Source organism: Aspergillus sydowii (assembly GCF_001890705.1).
Source record: "Aspergillus sydowii CBS 593.65 unplaced genomic scaffold ASPSYscaffold_14, whole genome shotgun sequence".
NCBI lineage: Eukaryota > Fungi > Ascomycota > Eurotiomycetes > Eurotiales > Aspergillaceae > Aspergillus > Aspergillus sydowii.
The window spans coordinates 455371-473259 of NW_024467872.1; the positions used below are offsets into that span (position 1 = coordinate 455371).

Sequence of the window (17889 nt, forward strand, 5' to 3'; positions counted from 1 at the left end):
TCTAATATTATGGAGTGGGATGCCCATACTGTTGGTTTAAATGTGGAAGACGGACGGGTCTGGCGTCCCTGTGGGCGTACTGTTTGGAGACTCCAGCTAGAACTCAAAAAGAGAAGGGAAAGACAAGCATTTGAAGCCGCAAGACGATAGTATAACTTTATGGCTGACGGGCTAACTAGTATCGAGTGTATGGTGCTTACGGTAGTATGGTGTTATCTTTAACGAGCCAAGATTGCTATCACCAGGGTTCCTTGAATAGCTTCAGATAGATGCATCCACCATAACCTGCAAACCCTGCTCAATAGCCTCCTGATTCCGCCACTCCGACCACGTATGATCCAGAATACCTAGGGAGTAGTGATTAGCACATTCAACGCACGTACGTACCATTCAAGAGAAAAACTCACCCCAAGTATCATCCGAATCCTGCGTGCCCTCGCGGATATAATAACTCCCACTAATCGTCCAAACCATCCACCCAGCCTGCTGCTCGGGAATCCACTCGCGGATACAGCTCGCGTACACGCTCTGCCAGGTAGACTCGTCCTGGGCGAAACCGAACTCGGTCAGCACGACCGGCATGACGTTGACGATAGACGAGTCGCTGCTGTCTTGGGCGTTGAAGCCGCCGTTCCAGAGGGCGCCGGAGAGGTCGGCGCAACTTGTTGCCTCGGTGTCGTAGTTGTGCAGTTCTAGGACGAGCTTATCCGCGTATGCGAAGTCCGATAGAGAAAATTTCGTCCCCGCGCCGAGGTCTTCGCCTGTTGGGATGGGGGAGAGTGTAGTATCGTAGTTGAGACCGGATAGATATATCAGTGCGTCTGGGTTTGCGGCGTGGACGGCGTCTGCTGCGGATATCATCTCCGCGTACCACGTTTCCCAGTTATACGGATAATCCGGGTTCTCTGTAGTCGGTTCGCGCAGTTCATTGCGTAGACCGATACCAGTAAGTGAAGGCCAGGAGCTTGCATGTGAAGCCATATACTCTAGTCCGCGCTTCCACTTTTCCACGTCGAAGTGTGTATCCCCGAACCAGGCGTTGCCGTCGTCGTTGGAGCAGCACCACATTGCTTTGGAGATGTGGTTGTCGAGGTGCACGTAGATTCCTTGGTTATTGCACTCTTCCGCGACCATGTCGTACACCTCCAGTCTGGTTGTGCTGTTTGTGATCTGGGGATTGGACGAGGTGATCTGGTTAAACACGGTAGTTCCATTCTCGGATCCCAAGGCGTTTATGAAGGAGTCTTGCACGGTGCTGTCTCCGTTGTCGAGGATGTTGTCGACCAGTTCGATGGGGAAGGTCAGGCGGATGACGTTCATTCCTAGTGACTTAATCTTTGAGACGGTCGACTCGATGGAGGCGTATTGGAGGCCTTCTGGGACCATGGCCTCGCCTGCACCGGGCCAGTTCACGCCGGCGAAGGTAACGGGCGACCCGGTGGAGTCGAGGATCCATCTTCCAGAGACACTGAATGGAGTATTAGCAGCTATAATGGGAAGGACGTGCGCTGACAGGAGATAGGTGTGTAGTTTCATATTGAAGCAATGCGAGTTGAACGTTGGGTAGGCAGAGAAGGTTGACTCTAGAGACATGTACAGCTATTTATGCTCGTTACATCAGGAGGGGAACCATGTGCTCCTCTGGCTAAAGCTGGTGTATAGTGGTTCCTTCCGATATCCCCGAATAACCGATGCAAGATCTTAGCCGGAAAATTACCATCTGGGGTAATCACCCTAGTTGACCAACGATGCGGGGTATATGTATTATTTTGTCATATCCAGCTCGCCGAGAAAGAAGCAGGCTCATCAGCAAGGGCAGCCAGATACTAGGTAGCTGGTGCGGTTATTTGACAGCCAGCGATACCCCCACGCCTTGCAAGTTACAGCATGAAGCCTAGTCCGAAAGTCCCAGATCCGCTTCCAATTCCGTAAACCCATAAGCTCCAGCCAATGAACCTTAATATCCCGATAAACCGCAACCCAGTTCGTCCCTTGAAGCGGCGGCCTGGACACCCCATCCAGAAAGATGCTCCTCGAAATCAATCTGAACCGGGCAAAGGGCGCCCGATATTGGCACTGGCGGATTTATATCTAGATAATGAAACGACTCGCGCCTCCGGATCTAGTCAAGATGGGCTAAAAACGCGTCGGCCCTCGTTTGTTTGTATAACATATCTAGAGAGGCGGGACAAGTTAGATTTAGATTGGTATCTGTTTCGATATCGTGCCGTGATCATTGCAGATAGATCGGGGTTGGCAATCACGCTTATATTGGCTTAGGGTTACCATGACTGTACGGTGTAGAATGGAAGATGGATGGCATCTTTTGGATTGCCCTACTACGGGCACATTGTTTATTCTGCATTTCAAGCCTTACATTCCAAGTTTTGGAAACCAACTGTTTCTATTCTTGCCTTGTCGATTCGACAGCAGCTGTAATAACGTCCTATGAGCCTAATTTACTAGAACTAGGAGTAGCGTAGTGATAATATGTTTAATGATCCCCAAACCGAGCAGCGTCTCCTATTACGTTCTGAACGCTTTGACGAACCTCTCTCTCAGTGTAGCCAGCCTGGGTGCCGGTTGATGAGCAAACACGATTCGCACAAAGTACTCTCCGTGTACACGCCCCCAGCCATCCATCGGTGTCACCTTGATGCCCTGCTCCGCAAGACGCGCAGTAGCCTGCTGTGCAGTTAGACCATAATCGCTGGTCTCGAGAAGTAAGCTCCAACCCCCGTCGGGGATGCCAATTGGAAACCCACGGAGGGCGTTGATAACAATGTTTCGGCGCTGGCGTGCTGCTGCCATCAGCGGGCCTCTGGCAAACTGAAAGGAGTCAACTTGGCAGAAAGTGAAGTGATCGGGCTTGCTCCAGACAAAGGGCCGCAAATCTGAAATCAATTTCTCAGGCCCGACAACGTATTCAAACTTCTGCAGCTTTTCCTCCAAATGCCCCGATCCGGTGCCAATCATCACGGTTCTGTCGGCCATGCCTGGTGCCGACGCCGGATGGGACCACATGGGGCGGGTGAAATTGTAGATGACGGTATCAAACGAGGTATCGAATAGAAGCAAGAGGTCAGCGGTTTTACATAGCCGCCCAATGAATCCCCAATCATCCTTGGAGAAAAGGACACCGGACGGCATGCAGGGTGACTGGAGAAGTATAGCCTTGGTGCGGTCTGTGACGCAATCCTGGAACGCCCTGTGTCTGATTACCCATTTCTGCCCAGGAAGGAATACCAGAGGAGCCAGAACGGGATTTGCATTTGCGGCTTTGACGGTGTCTATAAGGGCTCGCGAAGCCGGGTCTGTCAGAATCACTTCGTCATCAGGTCGCCGGAGAAAGGTCTGCAGGACGGCTCGGAGGGAGCCTCCCGGTTCAGCAATAAGACAGTTGCGATCTGCATTGTATTCTACCTCCGCCATCGCGGAGACGTGATTGACAGCGACCTGAGCTGCCGTCTCTGGATAGCCCATCTCGCGAGCATAAATCCTCTCCGCAGGATCGATGGGATCACGCACGGTGTCGGGGTGAACTGTAGCCAAATCGAGGGGAGGCTCCATAATGGAAGAAGAGGACCGTAGGTGCAGGAGACAAGTAGAAAGAGCAAGCTGAGCCCAGCGGACTCTTTTGTATTAGGACCTTGGCACATGTGGAAGGCACGACCAGAGTCACTTGGACTTCACTGCTGCTTTGAACAGAGATTGCAGGAGTGAATGGAACATTCACTTCACCATAGTTGCCAGGTTTCTTGTCAAGCTTCAAACCCAAGGCTGTGGCAAGGTGCAGACATGTCTTGAGTCTATTCTATTTTACACGCTGCTATCCAAACTGTATGCCGTGTGATATTATAGATAGAGCCTATGCGACCGTCTTGTCAAGAAATATCCGAACATTGAGTTGGATGGTATAAACACGATGGTTACAGCTGTCCATCACTCTAACAGTGAATATCAGCCATAGATAATACCCAGCAGTTCTGAAAGATGTGCATAAGCATCAGCCTAATTATATCAGCATAATCCCTTTATGACACTCCACTCCGTACAATTCTTTAGTTCGTTACAGTTTCTTTTTCAATTTCCTCCAAAAACACATCGACAGACTGCAGTCTTTCATTCGCGGTGGTTCGTCCGACATGCAGGCCGGACCCGGACTATCGGGGATCGCCAGCTGGAGCAAGGGCTGCGCCGCAATAATTGGCCATCACCACACGAACTTGCTATCATCTTGCAGGGATTGCCTCAGAATCGAACCTTCGTGAGCCAGCTGGCTCCAGTTTTCGCCCTGATCAATGCAAGGATCGGCCCTAGCGTCAGATGCATCTTTTCCAGCTCTCCCACCCCCGATTTCGACTCCCATCTCAACCTCGACATCACTTCATCCCGTGCAGGTCGGCGATTCCTTTGCATTTGAGGTCTCCAGAGTCTCCAGACTATGGCTATTTCTTCAGAGGAGTCCCCGCTGCTGCGGCCTCGGGCCGACACAGAGACGGCCCAGGAACCAGCTATGGCTCCGCAAGGAAAGCGATCGGACCATTTGTTAATCTACGGGACGTTCATCGGTATTTCCATTCTATCTAGGCCCTTGGCCGATGCAAGCTTGGCTTACAATGTTAGGTGTTTTCATTGCAAGCGCCGACGAAGCCCTAGTTATCTCGACGTACAGCGCCATCGCATCGCAGTTCCACCGTCTCTCCCAAGGACCTTGGCTCCTCCTCGCATATAACTTTGGTTACTGCATATCGCTGCCTGTGGTAAGACACCCCGGTGCATGCGTCGGATTCTGAATATTTACTCGTTCTAGTACAGTGTCCTCGGGGATGCATATGGGCGCAAGAATGTCCTGGTCTGGTCTTATACGATGTTCGCGCTTAGCTGTCTTGCCTGGTGAGTGCCGAGTGTCTCTATGAATCGAAGATCTGCTAAGAGGTAATAGTGGCGCAAGTGCGACGATAACCCAGCTGGCTCTATCGAGGGTGCTGGCTGGCTCCAGCGGTGCCGGCATGATAATCGTAGTCTCGGTCATCCTCAGCGGTAAGCACTCGTCGATTAGCGTTGGCTATTTATATTGAGTGTATTAGATATAATTGCGCCGCATGAAATCGCTTTATATCGGAGTTATCAAAACATCGTCAATGTCGCCGGCCGCAGTCTCGGGGCTCCCATCGGGGGCTTTCTCACAGATACCATCGGATGGAGATGGTAAGCCTTCCATAAGTTTGTGATCTTGCACTTCTAACCAGAACCAGGGCATTCTACGGCCAGATCCCGATTATCCTGCTTTGCACGCTGTTCGTCGCCATTCGCCTCCCTTCCCTCCTGAACGAGACCCTCGTCGACGAAGCTGAAGACCAGGAGGATGAGACAAAGTCCAGGCGATCACCAGTGTGGGATCTGGACTTTGCAGGAATATTCACCTTCTCAAGCACTATCCTGATACTGCTCTTTTTTCTCCAGGCACTGGGGACCCTGAATGAAGACACTGTCTTCCAGACGGCACTACTGGGTCTTGCCTTTGTGTCTGGGTGCATAATTTTCATACTGATCGAGCTGTTCTGGGCTGAGAAGCCTTTGATTCCGATTCGGATTTTGTCCATTGGCATCGGAGCCCATTTTTTGCTTCAGATTCTGTTGCTTGGTGGTCGCTCCGCGGTATGTCTTCCAACTAACCATGTCCTTTCGACTTCGAGTGAAGAAAGCAGTGTTAACGTCGGTCCAGCTCGTCAGCAACCTCGTACCCTATTTCATCCGCGTCGAAAATACAAGCGATTTCCTTGCATCTCTGTGCCACGTCGTGCTGGCCATTGGCGTCTCCATTGGAGGTGTTGCATGCGGTCTGGTGATAAAGCAGTACGCCATCCACCTCTAAGTACCATATGCCAGTACGCTAATTTAATATAGCACGAAGCGCTGCAAATCCATGACGCTAGTCTCCGTCCTCGTTCAGACCATCTGCATCCTTCTCATCTTCATCCAGTGGCGCAACGGCTTCAAACTCTGGTACAGCATCTACCTACTCTGTCTCGGCGTCGCGTCGGGGATCCTCTTCCCGGCATTATTCGTCGGGATGGCCACGTATGCGCCGGAGGGAAAGCTACATGTCTGCATTGGGACGTACTACCTCAGTCAGCAGCTTGGTCTTATTATCGGTCCTGCGGCTGGATCGGCTTTGAATCAGAAGTTGTTTGCGGCGAGGTTGTGGAGTGCTTTGGGGGGTTTGAAGGATAAGGGTGTTGTAAGCGACCTCCAAGCTGTCTAATTTGGGATGGTATATTGATTATTGACTGGTTTGTCTGCTTATCAGATAATACATCGGGTTCTCAACGAGGTGCGATATGCGAATACCCTCCCCTCGGCGCTGAGGGAGGTCGTGAGGTCGAGTTACCTGGACAGTTTTCAGTATTTGCCGCGTATGTTATCACTATTAATTGCTTTTTGAGATGAGATGCTGACGAGGTGTTAATTAGTTCTTTCAATGCTTGTGTCTGCCGTTATGTTTCCGATTGCTGCGGCTCTGAGGGAAGCAAAGGTGTAATAGAGGATGAGAGAAGGAGACAGAACTGGCTGCATGTGGAAGAGAAAAGCCTTGGTATATATTTGAAACGCGTCCTGCCAATTGAAGGTATATCACGGATAATATAATATTGGCCATTTTTGGGACATTATTCAGGCGTTCTCTGATGCTTAGATTGTTTACCACGCAAAAATTTATATTAAAAGTATATTACCTCTATCACATTCAACAAAAGAATAACATCAAAGTGTAGCATGACAAGCGTAGCATGACAAGTTCTAGAACCGAACAACCCGGGTATAATTCATTGACTGAACAACAAGCCGGGCATGGTCCAGCCAGTAGACCGCCGGTATAGGTTTAGCACTCGCACGTAGGACCTCACTGTTCTGAAAGCTCGATGATAAAGTTGAACCAGCAGATTCAGAGATGTTCACGGCCTTTGGGCTGCCAGTAGTGTAGCACCAGATGTCTCTGGGCGTGAGCGGAAAAAGGTCTCTCGCAGCCTGGAGGGCTAGATGGCGGACCCCGTGGCTGTGCACTGGGACCAGACAGCTACAGGCGATGGTAAACCTTGTGACTGACGCTCCATCACGAGAGGAATTAGTTCGATGTTTGTCATGGTGAAGGGTTGGAGCGTCTCATGTTGCGAACAAGGCGTGTTGCGCTGCACGGCTATGAGGGGGGACAAGGTGAATGGCTGGCCTGGTTGATATGAAAAGGTATACATCAGGGTGACGCTTTGGCCTGTTTTGGTCGCGCTCCCCACGGGTTTATACCAGATCAATGCTACCTGGTTGGACAAGGGGTCTGCGAGGCAATTGACCTTCCAGGCTGGGTTATATCTTATGCTGTGCACCTGCTGTCCGTCTCGACCCCTGACAATTTGAACTGCGCTTACTGATTCGGACACGAAGACGAGGAGCTCTTCGCCGTTAACTTTTGCCAATCGGACCAGACGATCAGGTATAGATCTGCCCTCCGCCAGCCAGGTGCTGTGCCTATGAAAGCACTGTATGCCCCTGCTAACTCGATATACTTCCTTTCCAGTTCGGAAATCATAGGCCACCAGGAACCACCTGGAAGGTATGTCCATGCTCACGCAGTATACGTAGGACTGGCCCAGCGCGACTGGCCCAAACGACAGTCGCGACGAGAGCGACTCACGACGCAGCTCCTGCATGGGGTAGGAATAATCCCAAAGCCTTTTCTCTTCAACGAAGGAGTAAACGAGGAACCTTGGGAATATTATATCTATGTTAGTAATGCCATCACAGTGCCGGGTCCTTTTCCTTACCTGCGTTGCTGGACTCGAGCATGTTCCAGATTCACCAATATCACCCCATCGCAATTGACAAACACTGCAACCACGGTGCTTTCCTGGAACCTCTCAGACATTCGCGGTATTTCATACACCCTCAGCTCGTTGTTCTGCGGCTTATTATCCGGTTGAAGAGGGAGCCAGCGAAGGACTGAGTGGAGGTTCAGATATTTGGGATCCCCCGTAGACAGGTATGTAGCGAAATCTCCGACATCCACATATCCGACCGGGCCATGGCATGAAAATAAAGAAGTTGCCTTAGCAGACTGCATTCGAGAGAGACTAGACGCTGTAGAAGGTTGTTAATGGCCAGATCTCTGGAGGCGCCAGTGGGCACAAAGTACCTACCATGACGTCGGATTTCAGCAATGGACATGCCCTGCCATAAAGTGGCTGGGACAGTCACAAAATCCATGGGTCGTAGCTTTCTCCCGACGCGTTTGGGGCTCTGATGCATCCATCCGAGGACTGCAGACTTCCAAGCCTTGCTCAAGGATACGCAGGAGCCGAGGTCGACGATGGGGAGACGGTCGAAAATCAGATTCATGATGTCCACGTTGAGAGTACGAACTGGATCAGACAGCTTTTTTTGGATGATATTTGGTTTTAGCATCTTGTTCCTGTGTTGCAGGTCGACAAGCGTATCTGCATCTGGTGTCGGACTGGGCGATGGGCTTAGTACGCGTTTGTTAGACATGATGGCAGGTTGAGAATGGAAAGACAGTAAATGTGAGATGATTTCTAATTCCACTCCCAGACAGAACCTGTTTTCATTTAGACATAGAATAATTTATTGAATGATTAAATTTGGGAATGATGATCAGCGAATATTTACTTACTTCTTCATACCTATACCATCTGTCCCGCTTTAATGTATTCACTGCCATTCTGAAGACAGGTACCTGTGTTAAATGATCGCTTCAATGCTTCTCGGAACTTTTGGAGAGGCGTTCACTAGCATTTGTCAGGATAACGGAGGTAACAAGTTGATCTGATAGAATACATGTCGCATATAAATAATACCCGGTGATGTCATCATAATATACAAATACTCCTCATAACAGCAGCCGAGGCGATATTGGACCAGCTGCCATGCAATCAGTTGAGTATATCAGCAGGATGAAGATTCCTTAGAACAACTCCTCAACTGTTTTTCCCTTCTCCACCTCATCTGCCTCCTTCCGCAGTGTGTCAACACGGAAACTCCGAAGGGCATTCTCAATCCGCTGTCTCCTCTCAGAATCGGCTGCAAGAGGGCGACAGCCATACGCCATGCCGCCGAAGAGGCCTACATAATAATTTCACGTTAGTCATTGGGTAGTTGAACGCGGAGTTACAGCCTTACCGAGTTCACCGCCGAGGAAGAGGCCACCCGCAGAGGCAAAGAAGTACGTCGCAAAGTCTCCGAGGGTGGTCGGCTTGAGCATGGGTGTAATATCCGGAAGTGCCTCTATTATCTATTAGCTCCATCGTGCAGCAAGACAACTGTGCGTACCGGTTCGGCCGTCGGCAAACACGACCTTGGTGGGCTTCTCGGCTGCCCGAAAGACGTCGAAGAAGACCTTTCTCGATCTTCTTAATCGGATCGCAGTGTACAATCCGAGTCCCAGTCCGACAGCTGCACCGACGCTCGCCCAGGAGGAGATGGTCTTCGAGGCGGAATTCAAGGCATCGCGATCGCTTTGCTGGAGATCGTGCTGGAGGTGGTAGTCGGCCAATTTGCGCAGTTCGTGTCCGCGCTCTCTGCCGGAATTAGAAAATAGGTTCGACATGTTTACTGAATTGATGAATTGAATTTGCAGGTCAAGAAAATGTAATGAAGAGTGAGAGAACACAGCCTTTGAAGCTGCCCCGTTGAGGGAGTGACGTAATGGCAGACAAGCCCTAGAAAGCGTGCCCTATTTCCGGATTGGGCGGGTCCGGACTCCGCTAACTCGGTCCCTCGGATCCTCTAAACCAGATTATCCCCACACGCGACCAGAAAGCTGGCAGCCTGCAAGACCCGGGACGCCATGGTCCACCTCCAATCCCTACCCACGGAGCTTCTGGACCGCATTCTGTCTTTCCTTGCTGACTCCTCCGGTGAATCCCTCGGCAAGGAACACCACTGCTGCGGCACCGCCGATTTATACAATGCCTGCCTGGTCTCGCAGCAATTTCGCAATCTCGCCCAGCCGCTTCTGTTCCGCAATTTCAATGCCGACGATACCGAAGACCCCTTGAATCTCCTGATCCGGTTCACCAAATGTGTCTATCTGCGCCCCGCGCTTGGAGAACACCTCAGGACTCTCAGCATCGCTGCGTTGGATAATGGAGACTTTTACGGAGAGCCCGAGCTCGCTCCCGACCTCGTCGACATGATCCCCGGCCCGCAGGTCGATCCGGAGGATCTGAAATTCGTTCAGAAGTCGATACGAGATTTGGACTTGGGTGATTTGGAGAAACAATGGTTGAAGGCACTGGAGAACTGGCAATTCTCACCGGTTGTTGCGCTGCTCGCCCACAGAACGCCCAACCTGCGTGCGCTTCGTATGCCTCATGACCCTGTGATCCGTGACGCACTGACTTCCCTTTGCAGGCGGGACGAGAAATTCCTGCCCAATCTCGACAGGCTGTGGATGATTTGCTACGAGCCGCTGGAGACGGGATACGACATTGGTTCGTACAACGACGTTCTCAGCCTTCGCAAAATAACCTCACCGACTTTTGAGTTTGCTGATCTGCCTGGCAAAACATTCCCTGCAAGCTGGAAACCGGGCACCCTGGCGTTCGAAGAGCTGGCCTTCAACCACTGCCGCATTGATGCGCTTGGTATCAGCAAACTCATGCAAGCTTGCAAAAGAGTCAAGTCTTTCATCTACCAGAACTTTGCGCTCACCCAAGACGATGCCCGAGATGAAGCCCTGGAGCTGCCGGAATTCAACGCCACCGAGGTCCATGCTGCTGTACTTCCTCACAAGGACTCTCTCGAGCACTTCCACCTCGAATACCTGCGTGAACCTTGGGAAACCCCTACCCCCGGTGCATACCGCGAATACTGCGATTGCTGCGTGAAGCTTCCCTCCTTCCAGGACTTCCCCGTTCTCGAAACCATCATCATCCAGCACGCCTTGCTTCCAGACTTTCCGCGGTTCCCGCCGTCGTTGCAACGACTGGATATCACCGACTGCAACTCGTCGATCCGAGACATGGCCACCGACATGGCCAGCGACTGTAAGCGTGGCAAATACCCTCGCCTGACCGATTTCAAGGTGTTGACCACCGACATCACAAAGCCAATCAAACTTCCCGGCCAGATCGTCCCGCCTGGGATGACACCAGCGCAATGCTTCCGCAGCCTGCAGGATTTGTTCAAGGGCACATCGGTGGACTTCCAAATCTTTCCATATGATATACCCGATCCCCTTGACGATGGCTATGACGACGCAGACGAGGAGGACGACCCTGACGGTCCGTTTGCACTCGAGGATCCGCCCAATGGCGCGCAGCTGCTATCCCAGCTGATGATGGTGGCGGCGAACAGTCCACAGTTTGCCGCCATGATGGCCGGCATGGCTAATCATGAGTGGCAAGCAGGGAGCGAGGATAGTGACTGATCAGAATGTCATACATGATCTTGGGGGGCCTAAAAATATGTTTATTTACATGGAATGTTCGGAGCGGAGACTTCCTGGAGATACCCGGCTTTAATAGCACAAGTTAATACGAGAAATAATTCATGACAACTGGACTGACTGATGACGACACGCGTAGTCTGTGCTCAGACCCACTCAGCCACTACAGAGTATCGGTACGCAATCTGGCGGTTGCAAGAGCAACACACCAATTAAATCCAGCGGAAATGGATTACCATAAAGTTCCGCTATTTCCACGCAGTAGATATGAACGATCGCTGTCAATCTGGTTACGATTTTAGCGCAGAACAGAGTTCGGATACACCGACTGAGACAATGGCATCCATCCAGCATCCACCGTGACCGGTCGCTATGAGCCAATGACCGATCTCCCCCATCTCCGGACGTTGACCGAAGTCTTCCATTCTTCCCCATTATTGTCGTGCGAGTTCCCAGCTCCAGACTTGCCAGTCGCGTTCGCTTCGGCCGAGGTCCCCATCCTTGCATTAGCCCCATCGGCGACAAGCCCGGGTGCCGTAAGGGTCTGTCTGACTGACCTCATATGTGGGAGCCCGAACACCCAGCCGCGACTGACTGCGATCTCTGCTCGTTGCTCAGCCAGCCACCCAGACACCCAGCCAAGTCCATAACGTGCGATAAATGATAATATAATATGGGCCCCGAGAAGAAGGAAAAGACCAAGGCCCGCAACTGGAAACCCCGGTGCTGACTTGGAGAATTGGCGCGCCGCCGCCGAAACGGACTAAGGTAGCTAGTCTTGCTTTGCTTTTCCCTTTAAATCACTCATACTGAGCCAAGTCCACGTCGGTGCTAACACTGCAACAAGGCTGCTGTTAAAGAATCTAAGCCATTGCCAGTTGGGCGGGGTCCGCCGCCGCCGCCGCCGCCTCGGGCGGAGATTCCATGGTGGCCGGAGGACGATCGAGGAAAACTACAACTCCAGCTACAACAAGCTCTGCGCGCCCGCAAGGTGCCGTCTCCGGAAATTCGCGAGATAACAGCATCGCTGGACCCTTTCTGCCCACTTCCTTATTTGTTGACCCCGGAAAATCGGGCTTTACTTCACTGCTGTACGTCTCATCCCTTCAGTCTGGCTAACAGTAAACCTGGTTAACTAACTACCCGGTAGACCTCATCCAATCCCCGGCCAAAGTATATGGGACGCGTCCAGACGCAATCTTCAGCGCGGTGCGGGATGTAAGTCTACCCATGTCGCTAGGCTCTAGCCTGATGATGCGGTGGGTGCTTATTGCAGCTGATGGACTCATCGCACATACAAACCCGGGTCACGCGGACACTGTAGCGCGCAGAAAGGGCCAGGCGTATCAACTACTCAAGCACTCTCTCAGCCAAAATCAGGGGAAAATCACCGACGATGTACTGAGCGGCATTATCATGGCTGCGGTTACCGAGGCCCGGCTTTCGGACCCGATGGCCTGCAATGCGCATTTGAAAGGGTATGAAGCGGCAATTGAGGCAAGAGGTGGTATTAAGAGGAGTCTGATGGATTGTGAGATTCCTGCTTTGGGGATGGCACATCTAATGCCGTATTTTGTTTGTGAGCCATTGCCCGCTGCGGAGGGGTCGGTCGAGGAGGAACAGGTACAGCGGTTTATTGAGTTTTTGATATCGAGGATGAATGATGCAACGGGTTCAGACGGTGTATCACCACGGGCCGGCCTTGATCAGTTGAAGAGAATGGTGGTGAGGTTGGGGTTATTGCGCAGTGGGCTGAGGTTCTATCTGCAGCCTGATGAACGCGAAGTAGTATCCCGGTTCCCGGATGAAGCAGCGTTATTCCTCGCCTTGTTCCTGGTAATGCGGACACTCTGGATACATCGAGAATCGGCCGAGGATTGCCAGCTGTTCATATCGCGACTAGACGCGTTCTTCGAAGCCAGCACTGGATTTGATCCGCATACAGGACGGCCTTCTCTGACTGGGCAGGGTCTGGCGTGTGTTGTTATCAAGGTTATCCAGAACCTACCGGGGACGCCGCACAGCTATGGCGGGGTGTCGACTCTGATACATAGCGTTGATGCGGTTCGGGCCTACCGTACGATGACTTTACGGAGTGCACGGGAGCGGGCGAGGGCTATACTTTGTCGGATACTGTCCGGATACGACTTTTGATGGCAGCTAGCCGATATCACATGGACCTTCCGGTCTATACTGCATACATTGGAGGAAAGGAGTGGAGAAATGAATAATATGTGAAGGTCAGATTGTATCCGCCCAATCGACGCTCCGATCCTCGCGAATAGTGACCTGCGTCGTCCAGTCCTCAGGTTTCTGTGCGAAAAGCAGCCATGCCTGTTCCGCAACGATAGCCGGGGTGAGAAAGACATCGGCAGACATAACACCGCCGACCACGACGAGAGCAACGTGTATCCCAAGGCAGGTATAAGTCTTCTGCAGCGACTTGACCATATTGGCCTGCGCGGCCTTGGCCATGGACAGAGAAAAGAGCTCCGGGATCGGCTCGGCGGGTAGGTGGCTGCTGGTTACGAGGAACGAGGGCTTCCAGTCGGACAGCGTCCGGGTCTTGTCGAGCAGGATGGGCATTGCCCACCGCGCTGTTACGTACAGGGCGAGGTTGGTCACCTGAGTCGATATCTGTTAGCGGCTTCTATCAATCTTGTCCGTTGTGAGACATACCCGCCAGTCAGCCTCGATGGTCTCAGTGGTAGTTGTGAACAACGGGCTCGCCCCAACGCGCGCAGCGTTGTAATACACACATTCCAAGTTTCCAAACTGGTTGATCTGCTTCAACGCTGCTTCTAGCAGTTCGATGTCACAGACGTCAAGCTGCCATGTCTGGACGATCACCTTCCGGCCGACGGCGGCCGCTGCACCCTCCACAGCTATGCGGTTCTTTTGAAGCTGCTCGGCAGTTCGCGCGATTAGGGCGACGCGATTGAAGTACTGCTGCGCGAAACATAAGGCGACTGAACGTCCAAGACCAGGACCAGAGCCGATCAGCAGCAGGAGACGACTTTTGTTGTGCCCCATCGCGTGTAGTTCGGGGTGCTCCCATGGAATCGCGGCACCGTGGAAGACTAATATATACGAAGAGAATATACTAACATCCGCTGCTGATACGTGGCTGACTGAACTACCGAAGTGGGTTATGCGATTGAAGCGGAACATAGCAAGACATGCCGCTCGGCTGAGACACGCCCGTGGGAACCATCTCCAGATCCTGTAGGCGCTAGGCTCACTTGCCAATCGCGACGTGCTGACGCTGTTACATCTGGACGGTCGGACCGCCAGAGACATATGCGGCGACCCCTGCGCCTTAGCAAGACATCTTATCCACTTTTCTTTGTTGTCTATCCAGCCCCATGAGGATCTTCATCTTACCCGGCTCCTTCTCCTACTCCAAATTAGATATAGAATTGGGTTCAACCGACCGACTTGGATCAGACTGTAAGGAAGACACTTTCTTTGTGTTTGCAGTCAAGTCTTGGCTTCGCTTCCAGTATGCAGCTAGCCTAATGCATTGAGCCAAAGCGCCCAAAGCCCCCCGATGTGGTGGCGGTTGCCAACCGCATGGAAAAGCGTGTCGCTGTCGCTCCTGCGGTTGGGCGTCATGCAAGTGCTTACTCGAGGTGGCCATTTTGATTGATTAAAGCGGAGGATTCAACTTTCGTGCTCGTGGCACTTTGAACGGCCTTGGCGATCTGCACTAGGGTATTACATTCTGAAGCGGCATTGGTTTGGCTGTTGAATGATAGTCTGAGCACTGGTCCTCGACTTAGTTTGATGGTGATGTTTTGAGGCGGCGAGTAATTATTGGATTTATTCCAGTATATAGAAAAGTAGAATTCCGTCTGTAATAAATTCCCGACCCAAAATTATAAAATGAGAATAATACACCGGTACTTATACTGGGTTTACGTTCTGTTCTTGAGCGAATATCAAGATCTAGTAGACTGGCTGTATGGTTCATATATTATTGGGTAGTATTGTCATGGATATCTAAGCTCTATTACTCTGCGATATAAATCTGACAGTCAAAGTAAACTACTAACTAGTTCCATCTACTAAAGAAATCAATTATAAACAGTTTACAGCCTCGCAGCAACAGGCGCAACCCCCCTACCAGCATTCATCATCTCGCCCAACTTAGCCGCCATAGCCGCAATTGGCGCAGTGGGATGCCCACTAATCTGCTCAGGAAACACACTCGCATCCATAACCCTCAGCCCCTTAACACCATGAACGCGACACTCCGTGTCGACGACGCTATTCTCAGCAGCCGACGGGCCCATACGCGCCGTGCCAACAGGGTGGTAAAGCGTGAAGGCCTTCTCGTCCATGAACCGCAGCAGCTGCTCGTCGGTGATATTGTCTGGGTTGCTGCTGGAGTACGGCCACCAGTACGAGGTTGGGTCGTCGTTTACGGGCACGGCTTCGAAGTATTTCTGGAAGTGCGGGCTGTGGATGATTTTTATGCAGACGCGGAGACCGACGAGGAGGACGTTGCGGTCGTTGCTGCCTTCGTCGCTTAGGTATTTGGGGTCGATCATAGCTGGAATTGATTAGTGGAATGTTCTTGATAGCTAGATTTAGGGCATGACTCACGCGGATCGAAGACATCTCTGCTCTTCAGGGTGATGGTGCCGCGACTCCGCGGGCGGAGTCCAATCGGGACGAGAGTAAACACACTACTTCCATCAATTGGCTTCTCCTCGCCATGATGGATGAATGCGATGGGGGCGCCGATGATCTCGATATCCGGTGCATTAGCACCAGACGCATTGTCCCTGGGAGCGTTGACAGTCTGGGGGAAGTTATACTCGGTGGTCCGAATGAACGCAGCTGCCTCGCCGACATTGCTAGTTAAGGGACCACCACCGGTGAGCATCCAGCGCGCCAGGGCCGGAAGCGCGTTGAGACCATCGCCTAGGTAATCGAGGGTGGCGCCGCGCTTCGCCTTGCCGATGATGGGGGTGGTGCACAGGTGGTCTTTCATGTTGCGGCCGACGGCGTCGTTCGCTTGGATTACTGGGATCCCTTGGGCTTTGAGCTCGTCTTCTGGTCCGATACCGCTTAGCAGCAGTGTCTGTGGAGTGTTGATTGTTCCTCCGCTGAGGACGACTTCTCGACGCGCGTGTACTTCGAAGCGCGGGCCGCCACGGGCCATTTGGAACTCCACGCCAATTGCCCGCGGCTCCTGGGGGTTGGTGATCTGGTCGAAAAGGACGCGGGTTACGTAGGCGTTGCAGGCAACGTAGAGGTTTGGCCGGGCGAGTACCTCTGGTGTGAGGAAAGCCGTTGCGAGTGACGCGCGCTGGCCCTTGGGGTCGATGAAGGTCTGGAACCTCGTTACGCCCATAGTGCCCTCGCGAGTGTTGATATCAGGGTTGGGAGGGATATCTGCTTCCTCACAGGCAGGCAGGAACCCCTTTTCCACAACCTCCGATAGCCACGAATACCCCGTCTGCCATTGCCCGAGCCTGCCGCGGTGCTGGCGGTTGATGGACGGGCGGTTGGGATTGTGGGTGAATTTCTCCATTATGCGGAAATGCGGCGCAAGGTCGTCGTAGCTCCAGCCTTTGCAGCCATGGACTGAGGCCCATTCGTCAAAGTCGCTGCTGGCGCAGTGGTGGTACATCATGGCGTTGAGGGAGGAGGAGCCGCCGAGGACTTTGCCCCGCGGCCAGTACAGTCGGCGGTTGGCAAGCTCGGGTTGTTCGACCGTGTAGTATTCCCAGTCATTCTTGGTGTGGAAGAGCTTGGAGAACAGCATGGGGACCTTGGACTCGAAGACCTTGGTGTTGTCACTGCCGGCTTCCAGCAGCAGCACCGAGACGTTCTTGTCTGCGGACAGCTTGTTGGCGAGCACACAGCCTGCTGCGCCGGCGCCAACAATCACTACAGAGTTCAGTTAGTGCATGTTTCTCATGGCTGGATGTATTTTTACCTACCATAGTCATAGCTTACCAGGGCGCTTTGGGCGGACGTGTACGTGGCTGGCGGGCCTACCAGCTGCTGGGGTGAGGCATAGTGCTGGGGGTCTGTATGCGGGTTGCGGCCCATGATGAATCGACGATGAAAACAATTCAGAGAAAAGAATGCTGCAAATACTGCAATTGGCGGCGCAGTCATGAGATCAAAGGATTCTTATGAAGACCTGGTCGGGCCTCGGTGGATTCGAGATGCGGGGGAACCAGAGGGTGAATTGCGGTTCCGCACCCCCGCATCGTTGATCAAGAGTCTAACTGCGTTTATCTCAGGACGGGGCAGCATCTGAGCAGGGCCAATTTTTAAGCCAGAGCACATGGCAAACTTAAACTACCCCAGATATCCCCATTCTCCCACGGTATATGATGTCCCCGTGGCATGACCGCATGCAAGGTATCATGAGCGCAGAAGCTGCAGGTACTCGACAGCTGTTTCCACCA

General features: G+C 52.4%; 9 protein-coding genes across 9 annotated transcripts; 3 read left to right on the forward strand and 6 right to left on the reverse strand.

Moving 5' to 3' along the window:
- Positions 1-261: 261 nt before the first annotated feature.
- ASPSYDRAFT_35681 (cellulase family protein) lies at positions 262-1536 on the reverse strand (the record flags this gene model as incomplete). The annotated part of the gene is made up of 2 exons (XM_040845357.1): positions 262-347; positions 408-1536. The coding sequence occupies 2 exons, from the start codon at positions 1534-1536 to the stop codon at positions 262-264; spliced, it is 1215 nt and encodes a 404-aa protein (XP_040697973.1).
- Positions 1537-2526: 990 nt separating this feature from the next.
- Positions 2527-3570, reverse strand: ASPSYDRAFT_136297 (uncharacterized protein; the record flags this gene model as incomplete). The annotated part of the gene is made up of 1 exon (XM_040840753.1): positions 2527-3570. The coding sequence occupies one exon, from the start codon at positions 3568-3570 to the stop codon at positions 2527-2529; it is 1044 nt and encodes a 347-aa protein (XP_040697974.1).
- An 874-nt stretch (positions 3571-4444) lies between these two features.
- On the forward strand, positions 4445-6544 carry ASPSYDRAFT_93930 (uncharacterized protein; the record flags this gene model as incomplete). The annotated part of the gene is made up of 10 exons (XM_040852904.1): positions 4445-4571; positions 4627-4763; positions 4814-4896; positions 4946-5043; positions 5091-5211; positions 5259-5661; positions 5729-5859; positions 5911-6244; positions 6314-6419; positions 6477-6544. The coding sequence occupies 10 exons, from the start codon at positions 4445-4447 to the stop codon at positions 6542-6544; spliced, it is 1608 nt and encodes a 535-aa protein (XP_040697975.1).
- A 493-nt stretch (positions 6545-7037) lies between these two features.
- ASPSYDRAFT_93931 (F-box protein) lies at positions 7038-8541 on the reverse strand (the record flags this gene model as incomplete). Its single annotated transcript, XM_040852905.1, has 3 exons — positions 7038-7761; positions 7821-8133; positions 8193-8541. 3 exons carry the CDS (start codon positions 8539-8541, stop codon positions 7038-7040), a joined length of 1386 nt encoding a protein of 461 aa, XP_040697976.1.
- A 433-nt stretch (positions 8542-8974) lies between these two features.
- On the reverse strand, positions 8975-9616 carry ASPSYDRAFT_61494 (uncharacterized protein; the record flags this gene model as incomplete). The annotated part of the gene is made up of 3 exons (XM_040849997.1): positions 8975-9132; positions 9190-9294; positions 9340-9616. 3 exons carry the CDS (start codon positions 9614-9616, stop codon positions 8975-8977), a joined length of 540 nt encoding a protein of 179 aa, XP_040697977.1.
- A 240-nt stretch (positions 9617-9856) lies between these two features.
- On the forward strand, positions 9857-11440 carry ASPSYDRAFT_93933 (uncharacterized protein; the record flags this gene model as incomplete). Its single annotated transcript, XM_040852906.1, has 1 exon — positions 9857-11440. One exon carries the CDS (start codon positions 9857-9859, stop codon positions 11438-11440), a length of 1584 nt encoding a protein of 527 aa, XP_040697978.1.
- A 900-nt stretch (positions 11441-12340) lies between these two features.
- Positions 12341-13772, forward strand: ASPSYDRAFT_492133 (uncharacterized protein). The gene is made up of 2 exons (XM_040847792.1): positions 12341-12549; positions 12609-13772. Exon 2 carries the CDS (start codon positions 12689-12691, stop codon positions 13610-13612), a length of 924 nt encoding a protein of 307 aa, XP_040697979.1. The 5' UTR covers positions 12341-12549; positions 12609-12688; the 3' UTR covers positions 13613-13772.
- ASPSYDRAFT_93935 (putative short-chain alcohol dehydrogenase) lies at positions 13700-14491 on the reverse strand (the record flags this gene model as incomplete). The annotated part of the gene is made up of 2 exons (XM_040852907.1): positions 13700-14083; positions 14138-14491. 2 exons carry the CDS (start codon positions 14489-14491, stop codon positions 13700-13702), a joined length of 738 nt encoding a protein of 245 aa, XP_040697980.1.
- A 1058-nt stretch (positions 14492-15549) lies between these two features.
- ASPSYDRAFT_61496 (GMC family oxidoreductase) lies at positions 15550-17524 on the reverse strand (the record flags this gene model as incomplete). Its single annotated transcript, XM_040849998.1, has 3 exons — positions 15550-16013; positions 16067-17359; positions 17413-17524. The coding sequence occupies 3 exons, from the start codon at positions 17522-17524 to the stop codon at positions 15550-15552; spliced, it is 1869 nt and encodes a 622-aa protein (XP_040697981.1).
- Between the last annotated feature and the right edge of the window lie 365 nt (positions 17525-17889).

Bases quoted from the DNA above. Each gene is read 5' to 3' on its own strand.
- ASPSYDRAFT_492133 (XM_040847792.1), top strand. From the start codon at position 12,689: ATGTCGCTAGGCTCTAGCCTGATGATGCGGTGGGTGCTTATTGCAGCT.